We start from the raw sequence: 13371 nt of genomic DNA on the forward strand, positions 1-13371 counted from the left end.
TGAGTGTCAGGGACTCCTAGCATTATAGATAACTATACTGCTACGAGTACCGCTCCCAGGACAAAGTTCAAGCCAATAAATCTGGCTTACACACAGACGTGTTTCACAGATGAAATATAGTCATGTTCTGCCTATCCTTAGGCCGGGGCCCCAAAGGCTGGAACCGCTGCGGGAAAAATCGTGGCGTTACACAGTAACAGCAAAGTGGATGGGAATTTACGTGATTCCTATGCCCACTTTGCATTAAAATCCGCAGCGCGAACACACTGCGATTTCCAAAGCCAGCGTGATTTTGGAAATAGCAGCATGTTAATTATATCTACGGAAACGCCGGTGGCTCGCATAGAAATGAATGGACGTAGCCAGCACGCGGGGGGTTAAGCGGCCGGCCGCCGTCAAAGCGGAAGTACCAGGTGCATCCATTCATTTCTATGGAGTGTGCTGTTAGGTTCAGCTGATCCGAACTGTACTCGCTCATCTCTATTACTAATCACTGGACTAATCTCTAACTACAGCTGCTAGAGAATATATACCCTTTCCTAGAACCCCACCCTATGGCCTGTGATTGGTCAAGAGGAGTATGTTAAATGAAAGTGCGTATGTACAGTAAAATAGCAGACATAATGTGCTTCACTATAGACACCTATACAGACAAGGCAAACAAGACAACCCCGGGGTACATGTAACAGACACAAAACATATAGCAGCATTGCTTTGGGATGCTGCAATATTAATGACCTTATCCTAAAGATAGGTCATTACTGCTTAATGTCCAGGCACTACACAAGCTGTGATCATGTCTGTGCTTCTTGTACCATCACTAGATCGCACTGCTGATATAGTAAATGCAGTGCGATCAACAATGCGCCACCGCTAACTGCAGTTGATGAAATCATGGATAATGGGATCTTGCTGTATATACTATATACAGTACAACAAAGTTTCAAGTTCTAAGTAAATCATGAAAATTTTCATATGCATAGATATAATTAACTCTGCGAACTTTCTGTTTAAAGCACTGCGGGGAGAACCGTGATGTGTTGCTGTTGGGGTTTTTCCCGCAGCGCTTTATAGCTGTGGGTTGTCCTGTGATGCCTTAGGCTAAGGCCCCATGGGACGATACGCAGCGCTAAAGCACTGCGGTAACAACCACGGCGGGAATGCATTGCAATTCTTCCTGTAGCGCTTTGCACAGAAAGTTCACAGAGTTTTCCTCTGCGGATTTTCTTTTACCAATATATCTACGGGAAAGTCTCCAGCGTTTCCAGCCCCTGGGGCCCCAGCCTTATTATTTGCAAAGACATTACTATTTACATCCACAAGCTATAAAATAGCTTTGCATACATCCTTCCTACAGGGCTCTGATTTGTCTATAAAGTACAATATTCACTCTATAATGCCCTTGTAGTCAGAAGTTTAACCAGAAGCTCCTGAACCCCACTGTACGATCTGCAGTGTAGCATAGGCTCCCTTCTTACCAAGGCAATTTATAACCCTGGTGTCTTATGCGGCAAAGTGCGGACACATAAGATACCAGGGACAGCATTCCTCTTCAGAGAATAAGAGGTTAAAATCTGCTGCACCCTTAGCCCGGCCTCTTGTTTGCCCAACCTCCCTAGATCATACACTTTGCTTGAAAACCTAACTAGAGGAATGAGGCAAGATTTTCTTAAGCTGAACAGAATTGACAGTCCTAGGTCACATCACAATGGAGAGTAATTCTCAGTTTATTCAAGAAGTGGAAAAAGTGGTTGAAGCAGCCAAGAAGATTCCCAAGGAGGACTTGATATTCACATACAATGGAGTGCTCTATCCATCGGTGACATGTGATATTGATACATTTAAAGCTCTTGAAAACTTTGAAGCACGTGAAGATGATCTGATGTTGGTAGCATATCCCAAATGTGGTAAGTTTTTGTTCTTTGGGATAGATCAATGAACTAGGTTAGATTGACCATTCTTAAAGGGGTTGTTCAGTTTCAACAAAAAAAGTTATTGATTGTATAGTTATTGATTGTAACTTTCTGTTACAATTATAGCTATGGGTAAACCACCTGTATTTTTGTAGGTATAATTGACATGCTGCAATTTCCAAAACAGTTTCGGTTTTGGAAATTGCGGTGTGTCCACACTGCGGTTTTTACTGCAAAGTGGGCATGGGATTTGCTAGAATCCCACCACTTTGCCATTACTGTAAAACACTGTGATGTTCCCGTGGCATTTACGCCATGGACAAATCATGGCATTTCTGTCCCATGGGGCCCCGGCCTAAGGTTAAGGCCTCACATTGCAGAAGCACAGCTTTTTTTGTTGCAGATTTTGTTGCGGTTTTTTGAGTCAAAGCCAGGACTAGATTGAGCAGAAGATAGAAGTATAAGAGCTTTGTATATATTTCTGATTCCATTTGTAGCCATTCTTGGCTTTGGCTCAAAAAAATGCAACAAGATCTGCAATAAAAAAAGCTGCGTTTGCGTAATGTGGGGCCTTAGCCCAAGGCCAAGACTCATGTGGCATAAATACCATGGTGTGGCCATGGTGTAAAAACGACAGAAAAAAATGTGTTTTACAGTTCCTGTAAAGTGGATAGGATTTTAGCGAATTCTATCCACATATCACGGAAAAATATGTGCAGTGGACATGCTATGATTTCCAAAACTGTTCCGGTTTTGGAAATCGCATTATGTCAACTATACCTGCAGACACCAATCTAGTTAAAAATAAAGCATTAATGGCGGCCCCGGGGTGGGCCCCACAGAGTCAGTGGGCCCAGGGCAGCTGTCATTCATTCTGATTACCTCTAATAGATGAAATTCTGACCATGGTCATGTGATGTACAGTCCATGGTCATGTGATGAGTACACAGGTGCCACTCGTTATATTCACATCAGACAGCTGCCTGGTAATCAGCTGTGCACCTGTGTGCTCATCACATGACCATGGACCGTAAATCACATGACCATGGACTGGCAGAATTTTATCCACTAGAAGTTACAGAATGAAAGGCAGAAAGCAGAGAACTTTTTATTATACAAACAATAACATTTGTCTCTCAGTATTTGTCTGAAGGAACATGGGAAGAATATGCAAATCTGTTCCCCAAGATGTAAATAGGGAAACAGTGCCTCTGTATGCTGCCCTCTCTAGGGGAAGCTCCCTTAAACATCATGCCCGACTGTATGTTACATTGTATGTGAAAAAAAAAATAATATTTTTTTTATTATTCATCTGATATAATTGTCACTTTTTTACAGGATCCAATTGGACTCTTTTAATATTACACAGCATTGTGCGCGCTTTTTACAAAAAGGAACCATTAGCTGCTATTCCATTAATTGAATTTAAAGCTCCCGATAAATTTGAGGTACGTGCAACCTGCGAGGGTACATTTTGTAGGACAAGTACAGGTAAATGTAATAGGACTGTAAAAGATTATAACATAAGTAGTTGTATTTCACTGTGTAGTATACTATAATACAGGAGAGACACCAGGCATATATACCAGTGAAGAAACTTATAGGATGAACCCATGTACAGCCCCCCGCCCCTCCTTGCCATCTTGTCTATGAACTGACCTGTGTATGTAAGCAGCAGTTCACATCACATTTTGCCCTCTGCTGAGCAGTCCAATTGGGGTTTACATTAGAATTCCTAAAAAAATGTTTTCAAACTTATCAGAACCATTTGCATTAAAAGGCAAATATACCACCAACAGTATAAACACTGGACTCCAAAGCGTACATGCCATCCTAGCACATGATGCGGGTGCAACTCCTAGGGGTTAATTTACTCCACTCACTCAGTCTTATCTCAGATTGCAGCCTGAGTGAAGAGAGTACAAGTCAAACCTCAACAAAATGTAGACGCCCCAGCAGGGGCGTAATGATTACAGTTGAAGGGGGTGCGACTGGGTCTTGAGTAGTAGTATGAACAGAAACAGACCAATGGATGTAGAAAGAACTGCGCTTGCTCCAAATCCGTAAATTCAACACGATCTTTATTATGATTCCTAATACACGACGCAGCGGGCTGCGTTTCGGGGCTTCCCCTTTGTCAAGTGTATTACCACTGCACACACTTATCCTCACAAATGGATGACTATCCGAGTGAGCTGTGAGTGTTAGCAGTAGCCGGATGTGAAGAAGAAGAATGGCATGCGTTCATTCTAGGGGTACTTTAAATTAGTAAAAAGCGCGCGTGAATCCTGCACATGCGTACTAATGACTGTGTGGTGACGTGGAATCCATAAATATATCTGTCTTCCCAAAAGTTTTCCCGATATTCACTTCCAAGTCAGTTCCTTAACTGCGCAACTTCCAAGTAACTCCTTCTAACTGGACCACGAATTCTGGTTGGTAACAACGAAAACCAGCCTTTGAGTAGTAGTATGGCGCCCCCCACTTACAGATGCCTGAGCTCTCAGTGTGAAGCCACGGTTAAGTCTCGACCAAATATACGTAGGTAAAGATATACATATGTGAAAAAAACAAACAAAAGTGATAAAAATGTCATACATAGATAAATAATAAATATAAAATATAAATGATAACATTATAAAGTAATAATATGCAGTGAGAAAGAGAAAAAACATCATCCTCTTTGTTTGTAACGTTCCCTACGGTTCTCTGTGACTGTAAATAAACCTGCATATAAACTATGCCATGAGCTTCGCCTATTTAACTGCTACCATCTCTCACCTATGTTCACACAAACCAACAAGGGGACCCAAAACACCGCCACACACAAGCTATACTGCAGGATGCTATCATCACCCAACTGCAAACCCTTCATTATGGTGCCCTCCTAAGGACTGTCAGGGTAAGTTCACATGGGGTTTTTGACCAGGATTTTGATATCTGCCTCAAAATCCTGACCAAAAAGACGGCTCCCATTGAAATCAATGGGAGCTGGTCAGGTCTTTTTTCCAGGAGCCATTTGTTGCGGCTCCTGGAAAAAAGAATGTACATGCTCATTCTTTAGGCCGATTCACCTCGCGATTCGGCCTGAAGACACTCCCTCCTCCCTACTAGGTCCATTCATTGGGCCTTATTCCGGAGCAGAGTGCGTGACTGGATTCCGGTGCAGCGCACTGGCATTCAGTCGCAGCTACCAGTTTTTTGGTCGGAACCTGAGGCGGACCAAAAGACCCCGTGAGAACTTACCCTCAGAGGATTTGGTGCTAAAACCACACTGCTAAGCCCCAGGACATGGCATATCAATCACCCCGACAATTATGAAAATCACATCATTTGTTATATTGCTTCATTTTCAGCCTGGTTTTAATTGTACTACATTATCAAATAAAATTATTTATTCTTCAGAAGCTAAAAGCTGATTCTTCACCAAGAGTCTTGGGAACGCACTTATGTTATGATGACCTGCCACAGACATTTTTTGACAAGAAAGTAAAGGTGAGCTTAGACCATGATACTGTATATATTCTATATTTATAATGGTGTGTATACATAGAAGCATAGTGGATGAAATGTAATAATATGTTATCCACATGTGCAACTAAAACTCGCCTCAAAAACTGACTGCGCTGTGTGTTTTAAGCCAAAAGTGTTATTGCTGTGGGTCACATCTGTGGCGTTCAACTTTTGCCCTGCAGAGGTTTCTGCAGGTGTATAGCATGGACACAGCCTGCTTACAGGTAAAAATGACATTGAATTTCAATTTGAGCATGCTCAGTATGCTCTGTACTCCATAGAACTACAGGAGCGTACTGCGCATGCGCAGTACACTCATGTAAGCAGCCCCAAAAAATGGTCTCGGCCATGCTCAGTCAGCTCTGCCCGAGGCCCGATGGAAGAGCTATCTGTGCATACCTAGAGGTTTGAAGCCCAGTGCCGGAAGAAGAAGTGGAGAGAGCCATTCCAGACGAAGATAGAGGCGGCACTAAAGATTTCACTTGCAGCATTGGGGTGGTCCCCAGTGCTGTTTGAGTGCTGGGGACCACCCCCAGTGCTGCGAGAGAACTCATCTGAAATCGGGATTTCTACCGAACGGTGGCGTGGAGAACACATCTAAAGGTAGGAGAAGAATAGCCTTCCTTAAGGCTATTCCTATGTGTTAGGAAGAAAAAATTTAATTTTAATGATTGAATCCCTTTAACAGCAAAACACCTCAGGGGCATAGTGGGACAAACCGTAAGCTATCCGAGACAGCAGTGTAAAATGGGGATTGCCCTGCCAGATCCCGGACGGTTAGGAGCTATGCCACAATTACAGTACAAATAGTTTTCTGGGGGAAAGGTCTTTTAAAAGAAGTGGGCCACATAAAAAGAATCTGCATCAGAGTTAGAATTGGGGATCTTTTGGAGAAGTTTACTGTACCTGCTTCTATTCCTACTATGTGTCAGACCACCTTAGCGTAGGTTCAGAGTTGCGCTGTGCTTTCCGATGGTAGTATACACTGAGTGACCTGAATGGTGGAGAGCCTGCCCGCTAAAACAGTAGTTCCCCCAGACAACCGCGAACCCAATAGCCTGTTATATAGTTTCTTATGAATACTCAGACGTAGATGTGAACGAAGCCTTACTCTGCTGACCCAGTGGACTGTTTGTTGCCTGCATTTTATTGACTGTGTATGACAAGGAATAAATTGTCCCAGATTTATCAGTGTTTTCTGTACAATTTTTTTTGGTTTAACAGATGCTTGTGGTGTTTCGTAATCCGAAAGATACAGCTGTGTCACTTTTTCACTTCTACAATAACAACCCAATGCTTCCTACTTACGATAGCTGGGATGAGTTTTTCCCAGATTTCATGGCTGGAAATGGTAAAGTATTAGTTCTGACTTTTTCAATATTAATTTATTGTGGTTTGTGATCTTTAAATTAACAAAGGCAAGTACTCCATAAGAATTAAAGCTTATGGGACCATAAGCCCAGGGCACAACTTCAGACATGTGCAATGCTGTGCACACTGTTACTTTATGGGGGCTGCTGAACATCTTAGGTCACCATCATTGGCTTTGTTCCGGACGGGATTGCTATACAATCCCGTCCGGAACAATGTTTTACAATGTAATAAAGAGGACTGCACTAAGGGAGGAAGTTAAACTTTACGTATGAAAACAGCAATTTTGGAATACATTTTGATAATGACCAACTCTTTTAATTTCTGAGGTTTGGATATTATAGTTGCTATGACTTTTCTGTTCACAAATATGGACATTTCTAGTAAGAGACTTCTCAATTTTAGACTAACTACTTGGTATTAGGCACACCCTCTCCCTGATGTGTACGATTATCCCCTATCCCAAGTCTATAGTCTCTCAATCTGCCAACTCAGTATCCCTACGCTATGCTGAGGAGGCCCAAAAGGCCGAAACAGTGCTTTCCATAGCTGGGAATCTGTTACTTTTGGAATAGAAATACTAATTTGGCAATTAAATCCGCATCATGATAGTAGACTTTTTAACTGAGTCATGCATGATGTTAAGGATGCTGCCCTCTAGAGGGCAGCGTACAGAGTGCACTGTTCTCCTAATTACATCCTGGAGAATAGATTTGCATATTATTCACTTGGTATTGGTCATTTCAGTTGTCTGGGGGTCATATTTTGATCATGCAGTCGCCTGGAATAAACATCTTGAGGATGACTCCATTTTGTTGATCACATTTGAAAATATGAAAGAGGTAAGACATTTTTTACGTTATTAAATGCTACCAAAATATGTCTTTGTCCTCATCGTTTTAAAACTACATCCGAGCTGCTGAGCCATTCCTGTTTACTAGCTGGTTACTACTGAACCTTGCCTTGTAAGATTGCTCTTACCTGTGCGTTATAATGATAATAATAATAATAATAATAATAATAATAAATGTTATTTATATTGTGCCAACATATTCCATAGCACTTTACAAATCATAGGGTTACAATACCGACAGAACAAGACATTAGAGTAAAAAGTCAATACAATGGGATTGTGTGTCCTGCTCGCCAGAGTTTACAATATGAGGTGGAGGGGGTGACACAAGAGGTAGCAGGGTAACATAGGAGGTAGATCGCTAATACAATGGTCCAGATAGAGATGAATTTAATTACACAAATAAATGAAGCTGTAGGAGCCGTCGCCAGTCCATGTCCTTTTATGTGCAGATAATAACATATATAAGGTTACAGTCCGATAAGGCTTCATGTTCTATGAGGGTAAAGAGAGGCCGGACCAGAGGGGACACTGTCATGACAGGGCCTAAAGGTTGAGGCCTACTGGTTGCCAGTGGTAGAGGTTAGCATCCGGCAGGAGTAACTAGGGGGAGCGCATATAACCGGCCGACTTTCCTTGCCGTGGTCATTCACCTTTGGGAAGGAACTGCAGTCCCACCCACCCTTGTTTTTGTTACAGTTTTTGGGGTTTTGTCTATGGTTAATTTTCACAGCAATTGTTGGGGTGGGGGGTCCTTGTAATTGATTGAAACTTGGGGGTAAGGAAACATGGTGGTTAGTTTCCCTGATAATTAATACTGTTTTGTTTGGTCTGGATGCTTTTGGGCTTATCAGTGAGTGATTTTGGTATATTCGTGATAATACTGCCATCTGTGTTTTATGGTGCCCCTGAGCCTGTGGTTTGCTGCTGGGGGTAACTTGTTACAATGGACAGTTTGGCGGCCAGATCTTTGGAGCTTAGGACCTCCCCCTCGGGGAACATATATCTCTCAGGAAAGTCGGGTCTTTGCTTGGAAAAGTTGGGGTTTATTTGTTAATTTATTTATTATATATAGAGGGTTTATGGTAAAGGTATTTATTTAGGTAGGTTGTTTAACCACTTCCGGACCACCCATAGACTATATACGTCTAGGAAGTGGTTGCCTAGTTCTGACAGGGCGTACCTGTACGTCCAGTCAGAACACAGCAGCTGCACGGAGATCGTGCAGCTGCTTTCAATAGGAGCCGGCTGTAACTTCAGCCGGAGCTCCCAGAGAGAAGACAGGGCAGATTTATTACCTCCCCTGCCTTCTCGATCGCTGTGTATACAGCGCTCAATGAGCGCTGTATACACAGCTATGGACGCTGCCATAATTCAGCTGCCCTCTGACCCGGCGGACACGTGATCTGCCGGGAGCAGTCTTACAAGAGCTGCTGGGTCCTACAGGACCCAGATCAGCTCAGTAAGCTGTGTATACAGTGTGCAGGAGGCTGGATTTCTCCTGCAACTGGGGTTAAATGTAGCAGCCCCAGTTATAGGAGAAATCAGCCTACAGTACAAAAAAAAAAAGTGATCAGATGTCCCCAAAGGTCTCTTATCTCCTTATGGGGACACAATCTGGAAAAAAAATAAAATAAAAATATAATTAAAAAGTTTTTTAAAAAATGTAAATAAAATAATAATAAAAATAAATAAATAATACGCTAATAAAACGCTGTTATTAAAGGTTATAGCCCCACCCCCGACGACACCATACAAAATAAAAATTACCGTAACGGAGAGGAAAAACTATATTATAAAGTTTTTCAGTGACACTTTGTGTTATTAAATTTAAAAAAATAAATAAATTGAAAACCAGACACAATTTCCCTCCTATTTTGTTTATATTTTCCTGGATATAAAAAAATGAAAACACATTCGAAAATAAAGATAATATAAAAATAAAGCCCTATGTGTCACCGAAAAAAGACGCAAAAATTAGTTGACTTACGGAAAAAATGTTACAGACCTCAAAACCACAAATACAAAATAAACCTAAAATGTGTCTGGTCCTGGACCACAAATTGGCCCGGTACTGAAGTGGTTAAATACTGTTTTTGTATTGTTTTATGTAATAAAATGGTTGTTGTGGCCAATTAATCCATTAATTGGCCAATTAAACCTCACTTTTGCGATTAGATATTATTTCATGTGCTTGCCTCTGTCCTAATCCCAGTGCCCCCGGGTTCCCCTATTGTCTTATCTGCACAGAATTAGCATACAAGAATAAAGTCTGTATTTCAATAATGGCGTCGGATATAAGCTAAAGAAAGGATGGGATAGCATAGCCTTTCTAAAGTCTATTCTAACATGTTGTTAGGCAAATTTGCCTAAATCTAACGATAGAATCCCTTTAATGCTGCCATGTGATGTCCGTTAAAAAAAACTAACATCACACGGCCATTAATCTCTGTTGTGTGAATGTAGCTTTAGCTTGTTTCTGTTGGTAACCAAACAAAATCTACTATGTTGATAGGACTTGGAAGGATCAATTAGGAGGATAAGTGAATTCTTTGGAATTTCAATGACTGAAGAACAAGTGAAGGAAACTGCTGAAAAAGGAACATTCAAGTCTATGAAAGAAAATTCTGGGAAAACGCATGGTGCCTTCGGACAGATTATTTTTAGAAAAGGTAAGAATTGTATCTGTTGTTTTGGTAATATTACTGTTCTTATATATCAACCACATCACATAAATAATATTCCATGTTATCAGAACCATGGAATCTGTGCAAAGAATTAAAACTTGACTTGTGCAAGATAAAGGCCGTATGCACATGACAGTGGCGTTTTTAGCAGATCTAACAGCATTAAAAATGGATAAACAGTGGCATGCAAATGTTTGGACACCCCTGGTCAAAACGACTGTTATTGTAAACAGTTAAACAAGTTGAAGACGAAATGATCTTTAAAAGGCATAAAGTTAAAGATTAAAAACACTTGTCTATAGTTTTAAGCAATATCAGTGTATTATTATGTTTGAGTACAATTTTAAAGTAAAAAGGGAATAGCGTACCTTGCAAAAGTTTGGGAACCTTTGTAGACTTCTGTGTTCAGATAGCTTTGACCAAGCACCCAGACCTTCATTAGCCAGTTAGAGTTATGGGTTGTTCACTATCATCATTAGGAAAGGACAAGTGATGCAAATTTTACAGCTTCATTAATATCCAGCCTCCTTTAATTTTGTGCCAAAAAACACCAGCCATGGGTTTTTCTAAGCAGCACTCTGCAAATGACAACAGTAGAGGCCCACAAAGCAGGAGAAGGCTATAGAAGAGCCTAAGAAGATAGCAAAGTGTTTTCAAGTTGGCCTTTCCTCAGTTCCAAAAGTAATTAAGAAATAGCAGTTACAGGAACAGTGGAGGACAAGATAAGGTCTCAAAGACCAAGAAAAATTTCAGAGACAGTTTCTCATAGGATTGCCAGAGTGGCAATTCAAGAACCCCTGCTTGACTACAAAAGACCTTCAGAAAGATTTAGCAGACTCTGGAGTTGTGGTACGCTGAGCGTTGAAGAACACCCCGTCCCTACTTCTGATAGTACTTGTCCATAGACGAGTACTGGGGGGGGGGGCGTTCCTCACCATTCCGTGTCATGGCTGGGTGGTAAGGAATGCTCCCTCACAGTACAGCTCAATAGACGCTACTCTGAGGAAGGGCGTTCCTGACTGACTGTCAGAAATGCCCATCTGACAGTGAAGAGATACAGTACTGGCACTGATAGCTCTTCACTGGGGGAACAAAAGGGGAAAGTCGATAGTGCTCTGAATTCAGCGCACTGTCGGCTTTCTAGCAGTGTATTACACCACAGGTGCCCCAGGAGGTGAAAGGTCCTCTTTAAAAGCATCCAAATACTGGAGGTACAATTCATGTAGAACATTCAGTGAGAGCTGGGGCTGAGCTGGTTTATGGTAATCCCAGTGAAAGTCTGCATCTTCCTTGCAGGGGGAATGTTCTACTTAATTATTGTGCTACACTCATTCAAAGTCCACACCTTTTCTGTAAGTTCCCAGGCCAAAGGGTGTAGCTTCTTGAATTGTCCCAGTTTACATGTTGCCTTAAAGTGGAATAGTCTGAAGGTCTGCAATAAACATCCAGATAATACATTACTGTAGTTGACATATCAAATACATAGCATACTTGAGCAACTTTGCCTACTTAAAGGAGTGTGAGAATAATACTAACAGTCACATACTGTATGTTCTACAAGACGTATGGTACTTTCGTCTCAGACCCTGTTCACTTATTATCTTTTTTCCTAGGGGATGTTGGAGACTGGAAAAATTACTTCTCAGAAGCTCAAAGTCAAGAAGTGGATGCAAAATTTGAAGAGTGTTTGGCAGGAACCAAACTTGGAGAAATGCTGAAGTATAATGTCCATTGTAAATGGTAAAACTGTAATGTGATATAAATATATTAAATTTGTCTGGATCATTTATTTTGGCCTGTGTTTGACTTATGGTGTCACACACTGACCACCTCTGCATTATTGATCTGTCCCTCTGGTGTTAAAGACCCCTAGGGGGTCATTGTATCTGCACAGTGAGCTCCATAAAATAAAGCCTGTTAGAAAGTCGCACAAATGCAGTTTTTCTCCAGTTCCACCCCATTCTGAATTTATTTCCATCTTCTCATTGTATGGAATAATGAATGGTACTCTTATGAAGAACTATTTGAATCAGAGAGCATCAGGGGCCTATCAGAGCATTCAGCCTGATGGATTGGATCCTGGAAGCTCCCAATGTATCGGTGTGCAGTGCTGTGCATGCCGTAACAGTGTAATACTATGACAGAGCAGGGAGATGAAAAGTCCCCGCTCTGCCATGGAGGACCTGCGAAAATGTACAGGACGTCATGGTGCAGGTGGTGTGATGGCATCACTGCATCACGCAATCTGTGACACTACTACACGGAGAGTCTTCGGCTGCTCCGCTTGTAGTGGGAGTGCAGTAAAGTGAGTACAAGATTTATTGTTTTCTGGTAAGGAAAAGGGATCTCCTGCTAAGGGGGCAAAATATTATTCATAGGGGGACAAAAAGTTATAATGGGGGAGCTATTGTAAGGGTGAAGTATTATTTATAAGGTGTAACTGTTATATATAAGGGGGTTATTATATGAGATGATATATTATATATAAGATATAAGGGGGGACTTTTGTATATAATTGTTCCCTCTGATATTAGTCCCTTTATATATTATTGTTCCTCCCTTATAAAAGCACAGTTATAAATAATAATTCCACCTCATAATAATCCCATTATAAATAATAATATCATTGTACCCCTCCCCCCATTATAATAGTGCCCCTTAAAAGGGGAAAACTATTACAAATAAGTTAGGCTATTATAAGGGTGAAAATATTATAAATAAGAGGAAACTATTACTTATAAGGTGGATATTATAAGGTGGAATTATTATTTAAAATGGTGCTTTTATAAGGGGGGAACTATAATATATAAAGGGACTGATATAAGGGGAGACTGTTATATGTAAGGGGGTTATTATAAGAGATTACATATTATATATAAGGGGGACTATTTTATATAAGGGGGCTATTGTAATAGGGAACTACTATATATAAGATTGGCTGTTATAAGGGGGCTATTATGTATAAGGGAGGAATTATATATAAGGAGAGGCTATATTAAGAGAGGCACTATTATATAGTGGGTACACAAAGTAT

At 41.0% G+C, this 13371-nt stretch overlaps 1 protein-coding gene across 1 annotated transcript; it reads left to right on the plus strand.

Moving 5' to 3' along the window:
* The first annotated feature begins 1665 nt into the window (after positions 1-1665).
* LOC142196616 (sulfotransferase 6B1-like) lies at positions 1666-12124 on the plus strand. Its single transcript, XM_075266590.1, has 7 exons — positions 1666-1907; positions 3252-3361; positions 5319-5408; positions 6651-6777; positions 7545-7639; positions 10166-10322; positions 11951-12124. The coding sequence occupies exons 1-7, from the start codon at positions 1709-1711 to the stop codon at positions 12079-12081; spliced, it is 909 nt and encodes a 302-aa protein (XP_075122691.1). The 5' UTR covers positions 1666-1708; the 3' UTR covers positions 12082-12124.
* Positions 12125-13371: the final 1247 nt, after the last annotated feature.

Source organism: Leptodactylus fuscus, chromosome 3 (assembly GCF_031893055.1).
Source record: "Leptodactylus fuscus isolate aLepFus1 chromosome 3, aLepFus1.hap2, whole genome shotgun sequence".
Lineage (NCBI taxonomy): Eukaryota > Metazoa > Chordata > Amphibia > Anura > Leptodactylidae > Leptodactylus > Leptodactylus fuscus.

Bases quoted from the DNA above. Each gene is read 5' to 3' on its own strand.
- LOC142196616 (XM_075266590.1), top strand. From the start codon at position 1,709: ATGGAGAGTAATTCTCAGTTTATTCAAGAAGTGGAAAAAGTGGTTGAA. The intron at 7,640-10,165 runs GTAAGACATTTT...CTATGTTGATAG, and splicing joins CATTTGAAAATATGAAAGAG to GACTTGGAAGGATCAATTAG. The intron at 10,323-11,950 runs GTAAGAATTGTA...CTTTTTTCCTAG, and splicing joins ACAGATTATTTTTAGAAAAG to GGGATGTTGGAGACTGGAAA.